Source organism: Ooceraea biroi, chromosome 9 (assembly GCF_003672135.1).
Source record: "Ooceraea biroi isolate clonal line C1 chromosome 9, Obir_v5.4, whole genome shotgun sequence".
Lineage (NCBI taxonomy): Eukaryota > Metazoa > Arthropoda > Insecta > Hymenoptera > Formicidae > Ooceraea > Ooceraea biroi.
In genome coordinates this window covers 1,207,538-1,226,731 of record NC_039514.1, presented here as the reverse complement: position 1 = coordinate 1,226,731, position 19,194 = coordinate 1,207,538, and the positions used below count along the sequence as shown (strand labels likewise).

At 39.0% G+C, this 19,194-nt stretch overlaps 5 protein-coding genes across 9 annotated transcripts; 4 read left to right on the top strand and 1 right to left on the bottom strand.

The window, feature by feature from the left end:
* The first annotated feature begins 12 nt into the window (after positions 1-12).
* Positions 13-3,766, top strand: LOC105276228. Of its 4 annotated transcripts, none has more exons than XM_011333691.3 (7): positions 13-154; positions 522-682; positions 757-913; positions 991-1,572; positions 1,704-1,994; positions 2,097-2,305; positions 2,681-3,766. In XM_011333691.3, the coding sequence occupies exons 1-7, from the start codon at positions 97-99 to the stop codon at positions 2,717-2,719; spliced, it is 1,497 nt and encodes a 498-aa protein (XP_011331993.1). In that variant the 5' UTR covers positions 13-96; the 3' UTR covers positions 2,720-3,766. The 4 variants fall into 4 exon arrangements, with proteins under 4 accessions (XP_011331993.1, XP_011331989.1, XP_011331991.1 ...); XM_011333687.3 differs by having other exon boundaries at positions 2,097-2,332; XM_011333689.3 differs by having other exon boundaries at positions 2,097-2,376.
* A 260-nt stretch (positions 3,767-4,026) lies between these two features.
* Positions 4,027-6,736, top strand: LOC105276227 (dual specificity mitogen-activated protein kinase kinase 6). Of its 2 annotated transcripts, XM_026972505.1 has the most exons (7): positions 4,027-4,163; positions 4,342-4,515; positions 4,747-4,912; positions 5,005-5,241; positions 5,316-5,495; positions 5,577-5,794; positions 5,901-6,045. In XM_026972505.1, exons 2-7 carry the CDS (start codon positions 4,454-4,456, stop codon positions 6,043-6,045), a joined length of 1,008 nt encoding a protein of 335 aa, XP_026828306.1. In that variant the 5' UTR covers positions 4,027-4,163; positions 4,342-4,453. The 2 variants fall into 2 exon arrangements, with proteins under 2 accessions (XP_026828306.1, XP_011331988.1); XM_011333686.3 differs by lacking the exon at positions 4,027-4,163 and having other exon boundaries at positions 4,454-4,515; positions 5,901-6,736.
* Positions 6,737-7,232: 496 nt separating this feature from the next.
* LOC105276225 (nuclear valosin-containing protein-like) lies at positions 7,233-11,921 on the top strand. The gene is made up of 11 exons (XM_011333684.3): positions 7,233-7,676; positions 7,830-8,048; positions 8,148-8,471; positions 8,558-8,866; positions 9,010-9,229; positions 9,309-9,591; positions 9,952-10,444; positions 10,529-10,696; positions 10,769-11,095; positions 11,174-11,392; positions 11,462-11,921. Exons 1-11 carry the CDS (start codon positions 7,527-7,529, stop codon positions 11,585-11,587), a joined length of 2,838 nt encoding a protein of 945 aa, XP_011331986.1. The 5' UTR covers positions 7,233-7,526; the 3' UTR covers positions 11,588-11,921.
* Positions 11,809-14,387, bottom strand: LOC105276226 (aurora kinase C). Its single transcript, XM_011333685.2, has 4 exons — positions 13,262-14,387; positions 13,029-13,163; positions 12,557-12,947; positions 11,809-12,472 (listed from the first exon to the last, which is right to left on the bottom strand). The coding sequence occupies exons 1-4, from the start codon at positions 13,870-13,872 to the stop codon at positions 12,377-12,379; spliced, it is 1,233 nt and encodes a 410-aa protein (XP_011331987.1). The 5' UTR covers positions 13,873-14,387; the 3' UTR covers positions 11,809-12,376.
* Positions 14,388-14,976: 589 nt separating this feature from the next.
* On the top strand, positions 14,977-18,982 carry LOC105276224 (protein bunched, class 2/F/G isoform). Its single transcript, XM_026972501.1, has 3 exons — positions 14,977-17,576; positions 17,711-17,762; positions 17,882-18,982. The coding sequence occupies exons 1-3, from the start codon at positions 15,745-15,747 to the stop codon at positions 18,083-18,085; spliced, it is 2,088 nt and encodes a 695-aa protein (XP_026828302.1). The 5' UTR covers positions 14,977-15,744; the 3' UTR covers positions 18,086-18,982.
* Positions 18,983-19,194: the final 212 nt, after the last annotated feature.

Genomic DNA, 19,194 nt, shown 5'->3' with positions numbered 1-19,194 from the left:
GTGAAGAGCTGTCAAGGATTGTTGTCAGTGCTCTCGATGAACGTGCAAGTGATCCGGAAGCAACCACGAATGTGACGCGTTCCAATAACGTACAGAATGCAAACTGCGTGTTTCTATCGTCATCTCGTTTGGGCCGTCTGGTGTCTCCTGCAAGGTGATTATGCGTAAATTGATCACTCTGATTATAGGCTGTGCTCGCCGCTCTATCACGTTGCGTTGCCGTGAACCGTCGGTATTTTCCGTTCTTTGTATTCCTGAGTCATCGTTTACACTTAACCATTCATTGTTGCATAGCTACCAATTATAATAAGCGACATACACAGTTCTTAGAACTTGCGTACGTATAATAGTCATGTCTATGTAACGTTAGATGTTGTTATGTTTCAACGATGCAAAACACTGATCGTTGTCAGTGATAGCATTATCATGTCACAATAAACAATTACATCAAACAGTCTAACGACTTATTAAGGATTATAATCTTTGATAGAGTCTTGTTATTAAGATCTAACCTTTTACAGTTGCTGCCAAGGACTATGTTGTACTGACGCACAATGGTCCAGTTGTATTGGGTGGTACAATCACCTTTAGAGCAGATCTGTACAGAAATGGTGAGCGACCTAAGGGCGATAGTTTCAAATACATGTGGAGTGACAACTCGTTGATGCAACATAGATATGAAGTTAGTATTATGATGAATGTAACATATTAATATTTTTTCGTGTCGTCGGCTTTACATGTTATTACATCTTTTAGATAGGAAGAACGTCTAATACTACGACATTCTGGAGTGTAACGTATCCACGAGAGGGCAACATTCCTGGAACCTACACAGTATGGATAAAAGTCGAGTATTTGAGTTTTATCATCTGGTCATTTGATACAAGTGCCGTTGTCCAATTTGAGATCACTGGTAAATTTTATCGATACTACTCTTGCTCTTTTTTGAATTTTAAACATATATACTAAATCTACCCGTTCTTATTTCAGAGTATCTCAATGGTAATATAACCGCCGAGCAAGCTAATAAAACCGTAGCTGGAGACTACATTTCGTCTATTAATGAAACAAAATTAATGGTAGACATACGTAAAGACGATTACGAGTTCATAATGCAGAAAGCAACGGCGATATCGACGTATTGGTTTATCGATTGCAAGTATTATGGGCAAACGAATAATTTCGCCTTCGTTTATAATTTTACGAGTCCCAACGTAACGCATGAGATAGGAGCTTTAGTGATCGCTTCTTATGATCCACCGACGACCACAACGGTTTCACCGCCTACAACTACGATTGCGCCCGTGAACGTGACAACAGTTGCACCAAATAGCTCTACAGCGAATTCGAGCGAGGTCCACGTTACACAACCTGTGACAACAACTACATTGCCAACGACCGTCACAAGTGCAAAGCCGACGATAAAATCTACAACAGCAATATCTGCAACCAATGCAAGCAAGACAGATGTTAACAATATGTCTATGCCTTATATTTGCTCAAATGCTTCTCTCATTCCACCGGATCCTAACAAAACCTACGGATATTTTTTTAAGAAGATTCACGTTCGCGGTTAGTACAATATGTAATAAACATTTGACAAGAAAGTCGTTTTTACTCAAATACAAAATAATTCTCAATTTCGACAAAAAGCAATTTGTCTCGAATTTTATAATCCTTCATGTATCGATGAATCTCTTTAGCTCCCCTGTCAAACATCTCGGTAGAAGGTACAAATTGGATCCAGCCGTGGGACATGCTGTCTTTGAACGTAAGCTGCAAGGGATCGGGGCCGTTCTCCAAATGTCTTCAATTCCATCGTGGCAAATACAACGTGACGGGGAACGAGACGTGTGACAATGCGGAACACTTGCGCTCGTGCAATTTCTCCATTGTCCATTATTTCCTCGAACCCAGCGTTTACACAATATTGATCATATTAAACAATGAAGTCAGTACGCAAATTTATCCACTGACAATTAACATTTACAAAGGTAAATTTTTTTATAAATGATATCAAATGTTTTTTTTCTGTATCTATCTGTTAAATTTTTTTCTCGATTTATTAATATGTAATCGCCGTAATATTTTTGCAGTTACAACAAAACCGCAGTTATCGGTTATCGTTGTGCCCGTCTCTTGCTCGCTCGTGGCTGTGGTATTGATAGTGTTCGGCGTGGCGTATTACATTCAGAGCAGAGCAAGATTCACAGTAGAAGTCGCAGACTTCGATTTCGGCCAAAGTAACCCGGATATGGAGTACAAAACATTCACCGAACGTTTGCGCGACTCATTCAATAAAACTGTAAGGCCTGGTGGCAAACGGATAAGTGTACGCTATTATGGCAGCATGAATCACTGAAAAGTGCACGCCGTGTGAGCTATGTAACTTCTATCATCGTTTAAGTTTTTACATCTCTTATATTTCTTTCTTCATTATATTTCTTTAGAATGCAATATTATTTATTTTTCTTTCTTCTGTTTCCTGCTTGCAATACTTATTCTTTTATTCGCTTGTTTCACATTTATTTATTTATGATTTGGGCTAATCACGTATAGAAACCAACTAGAAGGCGGTTGTGTAAGAAATTCTTTGCTACATAACAACTGAAGAATGTTTTTTCTCACTTTCTATCGAAAAATATTTATCGTTTATTAATGTATAAATTATTTATTACAGGGATATAAACCACTTAATACTCCACAAACGCTTCAGTGATGCATGAAGAAGCAGTAACTTTCGGAGAATGAAAACTTCGACGAGAAATAAACTTGAGCAGATCAGATGTGAAAGTTTCAGGATAAACTCGACGATATTCACGGCAGTGAAAAGGTCCGTGAGATGTTGCGGCTGTTGTAATAAAGACTAAGCAATTTCGCTTAAACATCAGCTGGTCATAGAAAACAAAGAACAGAAAAAGAATAAATCACTGCAAGATTGTAAATAGGCAAAAAAATACGATGTATATATAGGCTGTGAATACAGTATGCAGTATGTAGAGTCGCTCGTAATACAATACGCACACACACATACACATACAGGAGAATTTGATATTTTTTTAAGGTTGCAATGAGAGCTATCGATTTATAGTCCTTTTTATGATTTGTCATGTGTTGCTGAACTAATAATTATTACCTGTCGTATATATTTTACGCTACATGGGATATAGTAATAGCGAAACAATAATTGCATGCTTTATTAATTTACGTGTCGAACGTGTGCAGAAATTATCTATACAAAAAGATAAGTTTTATGGAAAAACGGAATTTAGTCACATCTACATTAAGGAATCCTTTCGTTTGATTATATATAATATATAAAATTTATTAATAAGTACAGATTTTTTTCAGACTAGTATAGATAATCTTAAATCAAACTTATTTAGAAGTGTACACACTTATTAAACAAGTTTGTGCAATACACTAGATTATAGATGTGTCCTTAAATTTTGGAAACATAAATGTCGCAGTATTGCGACGCCTAAGGATATTTATTTGCCAATTATCTTTAATAAAGAGGTATGTCTACGCGGATGTTACGTTAATTGCTTCCCGCATTACCATTCGGGCAGTTATTACTATGGATCATTCGTCCTGTTACAGTACGTAACACTAAAAATGTATAGTGCAAATGATTATATTATAAAGTTTTTAGTAAACTAATTTTGAGTATAACATAGAACGTAGTTTAAGACAATTTTAATCTAACGTTACAACTAATAGTGTAATATTACAGAAATTTGAATTAAAACATCTTTTTAATACCAAATTCATGAATAACGCAATCAAATATTAGATAATAATCACATGTATCTAATCATACTTTTTCTACATGCGTGAGAACATATTTGATGTTACAGCATATTGATACCTAAATAAAATATTTTCCTGCCACGATCTGCATACTTGTATTTTAGCGCCACTAGTAACAAGCGACGATAACGCACTCTAAATCAGTCTGGCAGAAACTAATGTTATCCTAGAGCATTTTATGTTGCGAGGCCTGCACGATTTTCGCGCCACCAACTTCAGATCGTGTCGTTTGACTTTATTAAAAACTTCATATATGGACAACGAGCTATACAACGAAAGAGATATCTCGCGCACTGTTTTCGTCGGGACGGGGTGATGTGTTTTCTGGCATTCGTGACACCGACGTAACGGTTTGTCATCACAACGTGAATTGAAAAGTTGACGTTTCGCGGCGTACGCGTGGAACACGTGTTACGTATAACACACTCAACACGAATCCCTCCACGGAATAACCTAGAATCGCGCGAACGTTCGTGTGTTCCGGAGGAGTGACCGCGGTTCCTTCAGCGTTTCCTTCTATTTTTTCAGATCGCGTATTCGTTATATTCGCCAACGGTACCGGTCATGAGTTCCGTTTGATTTTCGCCAAAGCACTGCCAGATTCGCGCCAGCGACGCGGTCTTTCGCTGCTCTCGGTACCATGGCGCTACGTCGTGGAAAACGTAATCTGAAGTTGCAAGTCGACGAAGTGCCTGCACCAGTGTACGTAAAGCAACAATGATCTTGTTGGATATCGCGTTGTGTCATATCTTTCATGTTGCATCTATTTTATATCGTCTTTTATAATTGTTATGATATCTATTTTTAAAACTTGAGAAAGATTCGTGGATGTTCACAGAGTATTTGTATTATTCTACGGATGATGTGTGTTTATTGATGAAGAATATTACTGTCTTCTGTCTACGGCTTATAAATATAAATGTTATGTTTTAGAACACCACCAAGAAATTTAGACAAACGTACTACCATCACTATAGACGAAAAAACATTTGTTGTCGAAGCAGATGATTTAGAAACACTTTGTGTACTTGGCCGTGGAGCTTATGGAGTCGTTGATAAAATGCGACATAAACAAAGCGGTACAATCATGGCAGTTAAGGTAATATTCAATGAAATTGATTATGTTTTGTATCTTGATGGATGAACATGATTGTTTTAAGCAGAATGTACATTTAATTATTTTTCTTGCAGAGAATAACTGCAACTGTTAATACACAAGAGCAAAAACGACTACTCATGGATTTAGATATTTCTATGCGTAGCTCGGCATGTTCCTACACAGTACAATTTTATGGAGCCTTATTTCGCGAGGGTGATGTATGGATATGTATGGAGGTGATGGATATGAGCCTTGATAAATTTTATACAAAAGTATACAAACATGGTCGTGCCATCCCAGAAGATATTTTAGGAAAAGTGGCTTTTGCGGTACGTATAATAATTTTAAATAATTAGTAATGTATATATTTATGAAGTAACGCAACTCTACTTCTCACTTGCAGGTAGTAAGTGCACTACATTACCTTTACTCGCAATTACGAGTAATTCACAGGGATGTTAAACCTAGTAATATTCTAATCAATCGGAAAGGTGAAGTGAAGATTTGTGATTTTGGAATATCGGGTTATCTCGTAGATTCGATAGCCAAAACCATAGACGCTGGGTGCAAACCATACATGGCTGTACGTAACTGTTGGATTTTATCCTTGGGGAATTTTGTCTGTGCTTTCTCAATGCATTCTCCATCATTATTTTTTTTGTAGCCAGAAAGGATAGACCCGTCGGGTAACCCATCGCAGTACGACATCAGATCGGACGTCTGGTCATTAGGGATTTCCCTTGTTGAATTAGCCACGGGTAAATTTCCGTACGAGTCGTGGGGCACGCCGTTCGAACAACTGAAGCAAGTAGTGAAGGATGAAGCTCCAAAATTACCTGCCGGCAAATTCTCCCCTTCGTTCGAAGAATTTATCAATAAGTGGTAAAGAGCACTGTGATATAATTATTTCCTAAACTTTTACGCGTATACATATTCGACATTGTAAATTCTATAATTTTTTTGTATACAATTTTCTTTTTGCTTTCAGTCTAATGAAGGACTACACTGCCCGTCCAAACTACAGTCAATTGCTGGAACTCAGCTTCATCACAGAACATGCTCAAAAGGATACGAATGTGGCAGAATTCGTCGGAGAGATTCTAGACTTACCGGAAAATGAGCAGCCGGTATAGTGTATGGGCTACTTTGACACAGCTTGCAACATAATTTGACATGCAATGCAATTTTGTCTTCGGATAAAAGAATCGTTTATAATGGCATCTTAATGCATAATTTATAATGTTAAATTGTACAATTATTGCCATTGAAACATAATTGGCACTTAAATAATTATCTTATTTATCATCTTTTTTTAGTAATTTTCATCAGAGTTATGCCTAATATAATTCTAAAGTCTACTAAAATTTGGAAATGTTTTTGAAGATGCAAAGATTACTTGTCACTCTGAAGGGAATTATATAAAATAGTGTAGATGTGTTTTTACATAATGTAGAGCAATGTAAACTAGTATCCATTACTTTGGTAATAATATAAGCAAAATCGTAATAATGTTATTATTGATATACGTATCTTTAGATATGTGAATTAGAAGACCAATGAGAATTTGTGCTATAACACTGAATATTGTACATAGTAATTGAAAAATTGTACTGTGTCTAGAGAAACCTGCGCCCGAACTGATTACTTAATAATCAGTTTCAGAAATTGCATTAGTAATAGGAATTAAATTTTGTGACGTGAATATTGTGCATAGAAGTAGCGAGTCTTGAGTAGAAATCAAGTTCTGAATGCTTTTTCTTTTCTTTTTTACATATGCATATAATGTAATAGGAACAGACATTGAATAAATGATTGTTAAAAGATTTTCATGTGATAAATTATGTGACAACATGGAAAGATAGAGTAGCTTTTATGGAAAATAAATTTTTATTGACCACACATTTCTCGGATCGAGATCTTGGACTAATGGCGCGGTCCCATGGTGCGGAATTGGCCGAACGCTCGTGATTGGTTCGATTCTTTTTATGTTCGTTCCGCTGATTTCAATTCCGCAACTTATTTTATCTGCGGAATTATTTTGTGCGCTTGTGTGTGTATGTAACTCGTGTCTGGTAGGTGTGCAAAAGTTAAGAAAGCAGTTGTTCGTTTCCAATTACTTCATTATTACCGTGATGATAGATGATAGCTGCCTAACAAGAAATGGCCGCTATATCCCTTTCACTTGGCCTCACTTTTCAGCCGGGAGGTATCGGTCTAGTAGTATATAGAAGTCTGTGATTGAAATATAAACTAGTGAAAAGATTGCAGATATCTCCAATCACTGCGCTGCATTGTAGGGAATTTTCTTCTAGATTCGATATTGCGCATCAAACAACCATTGCTGCTTGGACTCGTTTGGAGAGTTGCTGAGCGTGCCGCTAAAGATTTGGCAGACGTTGGGCTATAGAGGTTATATTGTAACCTTCGTTACGTTAAGCTGCTAACGCGGCTTGACGAACATACCAGAAAATATACAGATAAAAAGCGCGAGGTCGTAAAGTCGCGATACAGAGGACGGCGATATTTATTAGTAATATCGAGAACGGCGTAACGATTCGCGAGAGTGACTCGAGTTTCGACTGACGACTCCGTTCGCACGTTCTGTGTCGGGAATATGCAAAAAGTCGGCAAGTTGAACTCGTCGATTGATATCATTCCGTTGCAAGGATCAAGTGAGGATTACAGATCGAGACGTATGGATAACAAACTCAGAATGGAACACAGATCATTTCGGGACCAAACGTTGATCGCACGTGTACAAACGGTATCGTATCCACTATTTAATCATACTAGAATTTATGTCTATCATGAATCCACAATTTTCTCTGAACCTAATTCTGAGAAATGGGAACATGATGTAGGAAGCTTTAAAAAAGTCCAATTCGTAACACTATATTATTTTTACGTATTTGTGTAGTATATGCATGAGAATGAAAATAAAGTGTACATCGATGTCAACGAGATGGCAGACGCGCTACAAAGGCGATACAGAGACTATCGTACCAAAAAACGTGGTGCATTTCGCGCTATGGTACGTAAGGCTTATGACGAACTTACCGAGATATTTTCGAAGAAGCCTCCTGTGCGGGACTGTCCTGCCTATGATGATGATGATTTTGAGGATGATGATGTTGAGGTATAAATTTATACATGTGTGCCCAGTGTTCAGCCAGGCAATTCGGGCAATTGGTAAAGTGTTAAGTTTACAAGATGTTAAAAGATTGTTTAATTTTAGTCAGATTCGCAGCGTGCTTCATTAGGCGATATGTTGTTACATATGTATAAAAAGTCACAATATAAGCAGAATGGAAACTCAAGCGATAAGGAATTAATTGATATCAGTAGCGATGATGAGGTGTCCAAAATTGAGTCAAAGACTGAGGAGAAATCTATGAAGACACCTGAGACTACTGTTGATGTGGCCAAGAAATGCTCACCTATACCTCAAATGGTTGCCTCAAAGGTGGAAACACTGACCTCAAAACCAGAAACATCTACTCCAAAGGTAGAAGTGTCAGTTTCAGTTTCAAAAGTGGAAACACCAGTGACTTCAAAGACGGTACGCACATGTGTAATTTATTGAAATCTGATTGTGCCAAAGTGGTAGAATATATGTTTTTTACTTATTGCATTTGCTTATTTTAGTCGACGAATGAGCCTACAAAGCAGCAGCCAGTGGTGGAATCTGCACGAAAACGACAACGAGACAAGGATAACGATAATGTGCAGTTTTCAGTTACAAAAAAAGCGCGAACTGTGCCGGTTACAGAACCAAAGGCTACATTCTCCGACATAGGAGGTAGCGATAAAGTTTTGAAGACTGTCTGCAAGTTACTGGCCCACATGAAGCATCCCGAAATCTTCAGACAACTCGGTATATCTCCACCACGAGGATTTTTGCTTCACGGACCACCTGGATGTGGAAAGACATTACTGGCACATGCAGTTGCAGGGGTAAGATAATATTTATTTTAAGAATACATCAGAAGCATATGCCGCAGTAGAAATATTGTTTATTTAGTTCGTCTCATGATGAATGCGTTTCATGATAAAAAGGAAACTATGTGATAATTAATACTTTGCATTCTTTGTATCAGGAATTGAATGTACCTCTATTGAAAGTAGCAGGACCCGAGCTTATAGCTGGAATATCAGGTGAAAGTGAAGCCCGCATCAGAGAATTATTTGAGCAAGCCTTGGCTCTTGCACCATGCGTGATTTTCTTGGACGAGATAGATGTCGTTGCAACGAATAGAGCTATGGCTCAGAAAGAAATGGAGAAAAGAATTGTTGCGCAACTACTGTCATGCTTAGATGGTAAGACTGTCACTCCGTTAAGTACCTATGTGATTTATGTTACATCGATTCTTACATGTGCTACGTTTCTTTTTATCAGAACTGAGTCTCAAAGAGGATGGGGATAGAGTATTGGTGATTGGTGCAACAAATCGACCTGATTCACTGGATCCTGCTTTAAGAAGAGCAGGACGCTTTGATCGCGAAGTATGCCTCGGAATACCAAACAGAGACGCAAGAACCAAGATCCTAGCAGTGCATACCGAAAAAGTTGTATTGGCGTCCAATGTTAGTTTATCGACAATAGCTTCTCTTACTCCAGGTTTTGTAGGAGCAGATTTGGTTGCCTTAATTAGAGAAGCTGCAATGGCTGCAATAGATAGGTAAATCTTTGTCTACATATATATATATTCCCCTTTCTTTCTCCTTGCATGTATGTATAAAATTAATGGACGTGAATACAATTAACACTACCACGGTCAAATAACCGGTTTTAAATGTTTAATTAAAATGCTGCATTCGGCAGAATTAACAGAAATTTCAATGCTGGTCGTTTTCTTCACTCTCGTCTTCAGGATTCGACAGCAATATCATTCTTTTTTGTTCCCTACATATATTGATAATATTCGGTAGGAATAAGTATATATAAATTGTCGATAGGTTTAGTGTTAAATACACTTATATACATACTTATATACATAGTATTTATTATATATGCATTGAATGTAGACAAATTTTTACAGAATATTTGAGGATCTGAATAAATCAAGACAAGAGCCAAGAAAATCTTGGTTCAATCAAGAAAAAGAACAAGAAAAATTACCGGAGGTGATCACCGAAGAGGAGAATAAGCAGCCTGACAAAGAAGCACAGAGCTTTGAAAACTCGGCGAATCCAGATGATGCTAATGTCGCGTTGGAAACCACTAACACACTACCGAATGAAGCTCCTGTATTCTTGAGAAATACAGTTCAAAGCCCAGAGACTGCAGAGATGGATGTCATACAGGAACACTCATCCGACTTGTCGAGTATGTTAACTTGGTTGCGCAACGAACCACCACTTGCTCCGGAACGCCTGTCAACCTTGTGCATCGAGCACAATGATTTTGAAGCTGCTCTACGTGTCGTCCAACCATCCGCAAAACGGGAGGGATTCGCAACGGTTCCCGATGTTACGTGGGACGATGTTGGCTCATTGCAAGATATACGGCAGGAATTGCACATGACGATTCTTGTGAGTATCTCTCTGTTTAACATCCAACTCTTGCGAATATAATCATTCGATCACATATATTTAAAACGTATTTGTTTGTCGCAGGCTCCCGTTAAGCACTCTGAACATTTTAACGCACTAGGTTTAACCGCTGCTAGTGGAGTATTACTATGCGGCCCGCCCGGTTGCGGAAAAACATTGCTGGCCAAAGCCATTGCTAATGAAGCCGGAATCAACTTTATCTCCGTTAAAGGGCCAGAACTTTTGAACATGGTACATCTAATAGATGCCGTAGTATTAGATCTGCAAGCGAAAATATCTGATGCTTACGTTTTGCATTTTTAGTACGTTGGCGAAAGTGAGAAAGCAGTTCGTCAGTGTTTTTTAAGGGCAAGAAACTCCGTGCCGTGCGTCATATTTTTCGACGAGTTGGATGCACTATGCCCTAAGAGAACGGAGGGCGACAATTCCGCGACGTCGCGCGTTGTTAACCAGATGCTTACGGAAATGGACGGTATCGAGAGTCGACAAGGGGTATTCCTCATGGCTGCCAGTAATCGCCCTGATATTATAGACGCAGCTGTTCTGAGACCAGGAAGATTGGACAAGATTCTATACGTCGGTCTTCCAACGGCTTCAGATCGCGTTGATATTTTACGTGCATTAACAAAGGTACTTGTATCGAAATGCGTATACGTAAAAAATTAGTTTTATCTCTGCTCGATGATAATTCACACGTATTATTTGCAGAATGGAACGAGACCGAAACTTGCATCAGATGTTAATTTGGATCAAGTGGGATACAACGAGAAGTGCGAAGGTTACACTGGCGCGGATTTAGCGGCTTTAGTGAAGGAAGCTGGTATGGAAGCGCTGAAGGAAATGATAGCTGGTTTCGGGCAAGCGGAAATTTCTATGCGACACATTTTCCAGGCATTTGACAAGGTGCAGCCGTCTGTCCGTGAGAAGGTAAGTATTTCTTTGATCCACTTTATTTCCAATTCAATATTAGGTAATAACAAAAGACATATTTTACAGGATATCAAACATTACGAAAAACTGAGCAAACTGTATTCGGTTAAGAAGACTTCTGAGGTTACACCGATGGACACTCCAATAGATGCACCGATTGTTGATGTAGTAATGGAGCCAATGGAAACTTAAAGTACAATTATCACATGTCTACAGGAAATCGCAGGAGACATCTTCCATTACCAAATTTCGCATAATTGTTTATACAGCAATGAAAGTTTAAGCGATATTTTAGCGATATTTTACATTTTACGTGTTGATGTTTTATAAAACGGACGTAGCTATAATCGTTGGCTACAACAGTAACTGACGAATTTATCGTTTTAAGATGCAAATTTTGAGATGCTTTGTTATTTCCTAGGTATACATCAGTACAGAAATGATATGAATATATTATATATTAGAATAACAGTGACCTTTAGTGAAGTTTCCATCAATCATACAATAAAATTGTTCAACGAGTTTCTCCCTTTTGTTTTAATTACGTGTACAGAGATTTACGAGTTTTTTTATATTTTCAATTAAATAGCTTTAATATAATTTTTCATACAATCTCCGCGTTTATTTACAATCTCGATTTCTACCAATTCAGTCTATTCTGCTAAAACAAAAACGCATGCGCGAAATTAAGAAAAACGAAAGCGATATGGCGATGTACATATTTCGTCAAATAAAAAATTGATTTTCAATTAAAAAAATGTATCGACTAAGAGCTTCGTTACGTACATAATCCCAATACCATTTATTTGTATAAAAAAAATATTTTAGATATATAATTGATAATATTAATAAAGGCAATCGTTTATTATCAATCTTCCGATGATCATCGAAAGAGTTTAGATTTGCTTGATAGATTTATGTATCATGTTTAAGCAAGTTTATATCTCTAATATAATTAAGCTTTACATACGGCTAAACATCTCATTTCTTATTTGTTATTTGTCGATTGCTTACAATCCAAGGATGCGCGAGGAGGCCATCCATATCTAATCTCTTTTCAGGATCAATAACTATCAACTGAAATGGAATTTAAGAAGACAATTAGCTATGTTCTAAGATGACATTTAAGACATTATCGAATCTCTCATTTACCGAACTTACCTTCGAAATTAAATCCTTCGCGCCTTCGCCGACGAAACTCGGAAACGTATATCGTAATTTTTTTATATTTACATATGTTTCGTCATTAGTTGTCGCATAGAATGGTGGTTTGCCAACCAAACATTCATAACATAATACTCCAATGCTCCAAAAGTCAATTGTGTGATTATGCGTTTTGCCAGATACCATTTCGGGTGGCAAATAATCCAAAGTGCCACACAAGGTGTCTCTTCGGGAGGAAGGAGCATGCACAGACCATCCAAAGTCGGCTATTTTCAATTCACCATTTACTCCAAGGAGTATATTCTCAGGTTTAATGTCTCGATGAATAACGCCCTTGCTGTGACAGTATTTCAACGCGTCTGCTAGCTGCGCTATATAAGTAGCTGTTCTATAAGCACACAAAATTATAATTAACTTCAGTTGCTCGTAAAATAATTCAAAAATAAATAAAATGATTCAGTAAACCTACCTTGCTTCATCAAACCGTTTGTTAGGTTGATTATTCAGTTCCTTATACAGCTCCCCTTTTGGTGCATATTCTAATATTAAGTAAATTCGCTTGTCGTCATAGAAATATCCATACATCCGCAAGATATTTGGATGCCTACACAGAATTTTTAGTATGACTTAATATTGCCAGACTTTTGCATAACGTATAATCTCACACATCTAATGTAGCGATAAGAATTATTGAGGGATTACCTTAAGTGAGTCTGGATTTCTATTTCTCTTCGTACTTGATGCGAGATATTTGCATTATCTATTTGCGATCTGTACAAGACCTTCATAGCTATTATAAATTTCGACCTCTTCTCTCTGGCTAAGTAAACATTACCGAATTTTCCTTTACCTAGGGGTCGACCGATGTCAAAATCAGTCAATACCCATTTCTTTTGACTTTCATTCTCGTTATTTCCACTGTTTGAGTTTGTATTGGATCCATCTTTCTGGACGTCTTCACTTTTATCATTACTCTCTTTGCTTTTTTCACTATTGGAATTCTTTTGATCTTGTGCAAAGTTAGCAGATTTCGGCAAAGTTTCGGTACTTGAATAAGTGACTGTTCCTGGTAATTTAGGTGGTGGCATTAATTCCACTGACTTCTTTGCCGAATTAGTCTCCTTTTGGTTAATTTCATTGCTCGTTGAACTAACTTCACAATTCTCTTTGTTATCATTCTTCGTAGTTTTTATACATCCCGATGGAGCAATCATCTCTGTTAAAACTGGGTTGGAAATGTGCAAACTTTTGAAATTATTAATTTTTAATGTTTTTGCAGATAACTGATGATGGGCCATATTTGTCTTATCCATTTTAAACGAAATAAACACTCTTTGTTCTTGATTCAAATAATAAATAACAATGTTTTCCGCAATAAGTTATCAAAACAACACTTGAAAAAATTCGTACTGTAATGAGGAATTTACACATATATGCACATACACACACGCCGCACGCATACGTGTCGTTGCACCGTAGCAACAATTTTGAAGTTCCAAATATCAGTTTATCACATTTATATATACGTACAAGAGCTCACATATGCAGCTAATAATATAATATCGTATTTTCGACATAAATCACTGTACTCAAGCGTCCATGATGAAGGATGTACTTCTTTTAGTAATCACTTACATCAGGAAAATAAAGATAACGAAGCGAAAGAAATAGCTAAACTTGCCAGCCTTTTCAAACTTCAAACGGTTTATTCAAAATAATGCATGCCTCTCGTTGATTGGTCAATATAAAATTTGCCACATATCACAAGGGAATGTAGATGAAGTACTTGACGTTAGCGACGCTTTTAGCGCTGCATTTGGGGATGCTGGAGCTGCTAGTGAACTTCTTCGCGATGGTGCTGCCATCGCACAATATTTGCACAACAAAATGCTTTTTACAAAAATTTGACAAGTTGTACGCACAAAATTGCACCCATGCCCTCTCGGAATAAAATAAAGGAATATAATGAAGCTTTTAAAAGTGCCTTTAGAAGCGTAAATAAAAAAGAAATTCATAATTTTCTTTACAGAATCAAGAAAATTATGAATTTCTTTTTTATTTACGCTTCTAAAGGCACTTTTAAAAGCTTCATTATATTCCTTTATTTTATTCCGAGAGGGCATGGGTGCAATTTTGTGCGTACAACTTGTCAAATTTTTGTAAAAAGCATTTTGTTGTGCAAATATTGTGCGATGGCAGCACCATCGCGAAGAAGTTCACTAGCAGCTCCAGCATCCTCTCCCTAAACGCGAGCATCTATCTGCAAGCAGCGTTACAGCTGCTGATTGGCCAGTTTGAATACCGCCATGATCCTCGCGCAGTCGGTCGAACGTCCATCACGTGCATGCGTCTTTAATGGTAGCTTCGACGTCGCGATCGTCGCGATCACGAGCGAGCATCAATGAAAATAGCGTGCCCACATTCACTTGCTATTCGTGCCGTGTGGCGGACGGTCTAGCTACAATTCGTGGCAATTGTGCAAATGAATCGGCAGCCATTTTTAAACTGCCTACTTATACAGAGCATAAAAAGAACATGGATAATAGAGCTTGCGTTTCGAGATAGCAATTGCGAGCGAATGAGATTAAATAGGGCGTGATTATTGGTGAAGGAGCGAGGCCAGGACGACCGGAGTGGAGGAACAACGTGACGACGGAACGATCGTCGGCGAGTGGCGAAGGCAGGCAGGCAGGCGGCGGACGAGCAGACGGGCAGGCAGGCAGCGGCGAGAGCGAAACTCGTTATTTCGCGAGTGCGAACGAACGAACGAGCGAGTGGACGGACGGTGCTCGAGCGAACGCACTTGTTCCCCGTGAAAATTCATATAACGGTGAATTGTCAACATCGAACAGGACTCGGAATATGCCTCTGAGTCACGATCTCCTGTTCGCAGTACAGGTGAGAACGCGTGGCGCGTGCGATCGTGATCGGTCGTGTTGAGATCGAACTTGGCGAGAGGAAGAGAGACAGGGAAGCAGAGAGCGAGCAAGAGAGAGAGAGAAAGACGCATACACACATCGTGCGCGCGGTAAAATTTCCGGTATAAATCGTGGCAGTGGAGAAAAATCGCGGCGAAAAATCGAGAACGTGTTCGGCACAACGTGGGAACAACAACGATGTCGGTTCTAACATGCGAGAGGACGGATGCAACGATCGTGTCTCTCGACTGTTAAGTTATCATAATAATGGCAGATAATGTGCACAGAAAATCGCACAAGCTATCGGATGGTAGTAGGAAAATATCGAATCCAGTGCACCGTACGACAACAGAGACGATCCGTCTAGGAGAGATAGACAAGCTGCACCAGCCGGTTACCCTGATCACGCCGAGTCACGTGCAAGCGGCGAACAATAGCCAGTGCAATCGGAAGAAAACATCGTCGTTCCAGATCACGAGCGTTACCGTAGGCTGCCGCATGAGCAATGACGCCGGGGAGGATTCCAACGACGACCTGGACGAGTCGCACACGGAGGACAATTCCGTGGAGCACTCGCGCATCACCGACATCGACATCGAGACCCCAAGTTACTCGGAGGACACGTTCTCCAAGGAGGATGTGTTCTTCAACACGAGTAACGCGGCTCTCAGCACGGCCCCGGTGATTCCTACCAGCTCGCAATACGGTCTGGCGATCGTGCCCTCGGAGGGTGGCAATGTTAGTAATTCGGTAAACGATAGCAATATCAACACGTTGGACATTACGTCCGTCACCGACAACAATATAATCAACTTGTTGTCGAGTAACGTGAAGCAAGATGCTGACCTGCGGGAAGTCCACTCGCACGGCAGGAACGAGAGATTCAAGGTCGTGAAAATCGAGAGCACCGAGCCGTTCAAGCGTGGGCGGTGGACTTGTATGGATTATCTGGATCACACGTCCGTCAATCAACCGACCGCCATCGGGACTCCGAAAGTGTCCGATCCTAACGAGGTGTGCATATCTTACGGAGTGACTGATAGCGGGATCGTTATACCGGAAGCTGCGAAACAGTCCGTAGTGCCCGACGATAAAGGGATCAGTATCGACGCGAACGGTCCAGTATCGTCTCACCCGGATGCGGTGCACTCTACGATCGCAGTGTCGAGTAATCCCGCGCAGTCGGTTCCGAGTGCGAATTACGCGGTAAACAATTCGATACCCCCCAATGTACAGCATAATCCCACTCAAGTTCAAACCCAAGGTAAAGTGCAGCAGCAGCCACCGCCGGCGCAGCAAATCCCGCAATACTTTCAGTCGCAGACCCAACCGATAGCCACCCAGCAGCAGCCGCCGCCGCAGGGAAGCCAGGGATCCACGTTACCGTCGAATTTACAGACGACGCATCCTAACAGCCTGGGTCAGCCCCAGAGCATGCCCCAGGGTTCGATTCCTATCATAACACAGACTGCTAGTAGCACAGTGACCCCTCAACAGAGCATACCTCACTCCAAGGAGGAAACATACGTAACGGTGAGCACGCAGAATCAATCCCTGCCAGTTCAGAATGTCTGTCAGCCGACGGTGCAGCAGACCTCGGTGCCGACTTCCCAGGCGCCGAACATCCTCGTCACGCAGCACCAGTCAGACGCAGCTACGATGCAGACGCAGAAACCGCAGATGCCCCAAATTTCCGAGCCACTAACTGCCATACAGGGGATGCAAGGCATGCAGAATATCCATAAGGTTCCTCAGACGACGGGTGCGCCGCAACAGGCATCGTCGACGATCCATCCCTCCGGAGCACCAGTGCAGTCGCAAGTAATCGCACCCACGACGCAGCAGATGCAGCCGCAAACCTCCACCAGCACCGCCCCGGTGCAGATCACCCAGGTGACTGCCGGTTGCCAGAACGTCGTCGGCGGACTGCAACAGGGAAACATTGCGTTTCATCAATCGGATCCGGAGCAAGAATCTATCCCCGGTATCGTTGCTAACGCCACTAATGCTCAGTCAGCTGACGCGACCCTTCTAGAATCACTAGCGGAAGTTACGCAGAGCAGCGACGAGCATCGTGCTCTCGAGGACAATGAAGAAAGGTACTCTTTGCAGATCTATTGCGTCCGCTTAAATTTCATTTCGTCCTATCGTAATTGTGTCTTCGTGCGTTTATGTGCGAGTCAATCTTTAATATAAACAGATAGATTGTGATATGAGTAAATTTACATTGCAGTATGTCGGGAACAAGTGCTGTGGCGATTGATAACAAAATCGAGCAAGCTATGGTAAAAAGCTATTATAAATAAAACCATTTACTGTTTTTTTTTGTTTTTTTTTTTAACGAATGAATATTCTCATGCATGTGTGTTTGCAACATGCGAAAATACAGTGTATCCTTTTCTAGGATCTGGTTAAGAGCCATTTAATGTTCGCGGTACGAGAAGAGGTCGAGGTACTGAAAGAAAAGATAGCCGAGCTTATGGATCGTATCAACCAATTGGAAGCAGAAAATTCAATATTAAAAGCACACGCAACTCCAGAAACTCTGGCTCAATTGAATCAATCGACAGCAAAATTACCCCAAAATAGTTCAGGAAGTGGTCAATAGGTAACCATTGTACATAAGTTTCTATCGATACTTTGTCAAGTAAATAATGGACAATTATTGTATATAACTTTACGATTTTTAGAAATTTATAAATATAATGAGATTTATTATATTATATAAATATATATTAGTATTAGACATTTTTTTAAGTAAATTAAAGATAATGGATTATTTTTTACTACTTCAGTTTAGAAAATATATTTAAATCTTTACATTTGTTTTTTTTTCTTTTCTTTCAAAATGAATGATCATTTTGAACATGTATATTGTTATGATTTTAGACAAAAACTGAAACATATACGAGTGCATGCCAAGACTAAACAGCGCTAGTGACAGAGTTGACATTATTTTACATTAGAAACGCGATTTTCAATATGTTAAAAAAAAGTAACAGTACGGCAGGATAGGCAGCTTGACATTCCTAGATTACGTTTCCTATTGTTTTAACGTGTTTAGCGCTAATTTAAATTATAAATTCAATCAAATAATCGTATAAGAGTGTAATTGGCAAGACGAACAAAGATTAATGTTTAACGACATTTCTCAAATATTGCTTATGTTACACACATGGTATTTTAATTTTTAATCATTTTTCAGCCCCTATGTTGACTGAAATAAATATTGATGGTAAATTTTGCTAATGTTTGTCACTTTGAAATATCAAATCTCATGTTTTATAATCCGATATTCGTGTTATAGTCTGGTTTTTAAAGTTATATACATATATATACACACACACATATATATATATATATATATATATATATATATATATTGTAATCATCAAACAAACCGATATCCAAGAAAATTTACTATTAGTGTTTAAAAAAACCTGCAATTTCCTGTCATCTCTCATCTTATGTTACATTTTAAACATGCCTAATAAAAAATTTTTAATTGTAACACAATTGTGAAAATTCTGTTAAATTTTAATAATTTTTATGAGAAAAAAATTATGTATAAATTACATGTGTGTGAAAAATGTAATGAAAATCGCGTAGGAAAAATTAAATAGACCATTATTTATTAAGCTTATCGTTCGACTGGATCCTTATGCATCACATGATGACAAAATACAGTTAGGGTTAAATAATGTCTCGCCAAAGTGA

Excerpts from the sequence above, each read along its gene's own strand:
- LOC105276224 (XM_026972501.1), top strand. The coding sequence starts at position 15,745 with ATGGCAGATAATGTGCACAGAAAATCGCACAAGCTATCGGATGGTAGT. Across the intron at positions 17,577-17,710 it reads CTCGAGGACAATGAAGAAAG|TATGTCGGGAACAAGTGCTG; the intron begins GTACTCTTTGCA and ends TTTACATTGCAG. Across the intron at positions 17,763-17,881 it reads ACAAAATCGAGCAAGCTATG|GATCTGGTTAAGAGCCATTT; the intron begins GTAAAAAGCTAT and ends ATCCTTTTCTAG.
- LOC105276225 (XM_011333684.3), top strand. The coding sequence starts at position 7,527 with ATGCAAAAAGTCGGCAAGTTGAACTCGTCGATTGATATCATTCCGTTG. Across the intron at positions 8,472-8,557 it reads CACCAGTGACTTCAAAGACG|TCGACGAATGAGCCTACAAA; the intron begins GTACGCACATGT and ends TGCTTATTTTAG. Across the intron at positions 10,445-10,528 it reads AATTGCACATGACGATTCTT|GCTCCCGTTAAGCACTCTGA; the intron begins GTGAGTATCTCT and ends TGTTTGTCGCAG.
- LOC105276227 (XM_011333686.3), top strand. The coding sequence starts at position 4,454 with ATGGCGCTACGTCGTGGAAAACGTAATCTGAAGTTGCAAGTCGACGAA. Across the intron at positions 4,913-5,004 it reads GTACAATCATGGCAGTTAAG|AGAATAACTGCAACTGTTAA; the intron begins GTAATATTCAAT and ends TTTTTCTTGCAG. Across the intron at positions 5,242-5,315 it reads TAGGAAAAGTGGCTTTTGCG|GTAGTAAGTGCACTACATTA; the intron begins GTACGTATAATA and ends TCTCACTTGCAG.
- LOC105276226 (XM_011333685.2), bottom strand. The coding sequence starts at position 13,872 with ATGGATAAGACAAATATGGCCCATCATCAGTTATCTGCAAAAACATTA. Across the intron at positions 13,164-13,261 it reads GAAATCCAGACTCACTTAAG|GCATCCAAATATCTTGCGGA; the intron begins GTAATCCCTCAA and ends AATTCTGTGTAG. Across the intron at positions 12,948-13,028 it reads AAACGGTTTGATGAAGCAAG|AACAGCTACTTATATAGCGC; the intron begins GTAGGTTTACTG and ends GTGTGCTTATAG.
- LOC105276228 (XM_011333687.3), top strand. The coding sequence starts at position 97 with ATGCAAACTGCGTGTTTCTATCGTCATCTCGTTTGGGCCGTCTGGTGT. Across the intron at positions 1,573-1,703 it reads TAAGAAGATTCACGTTCGCG|CTCCCCTGTCAAACATCTCG; the intron begins GTTAGTACAATA and ends GAATCTCTTTAG. Across the intron at positions 2,333-2,680 it reads CTGGTGGCAAACGGATAAGT|GGATATAAACCACTTAATAC; the intron begins GTACGCTATTAT and ends TATTTATTACAG.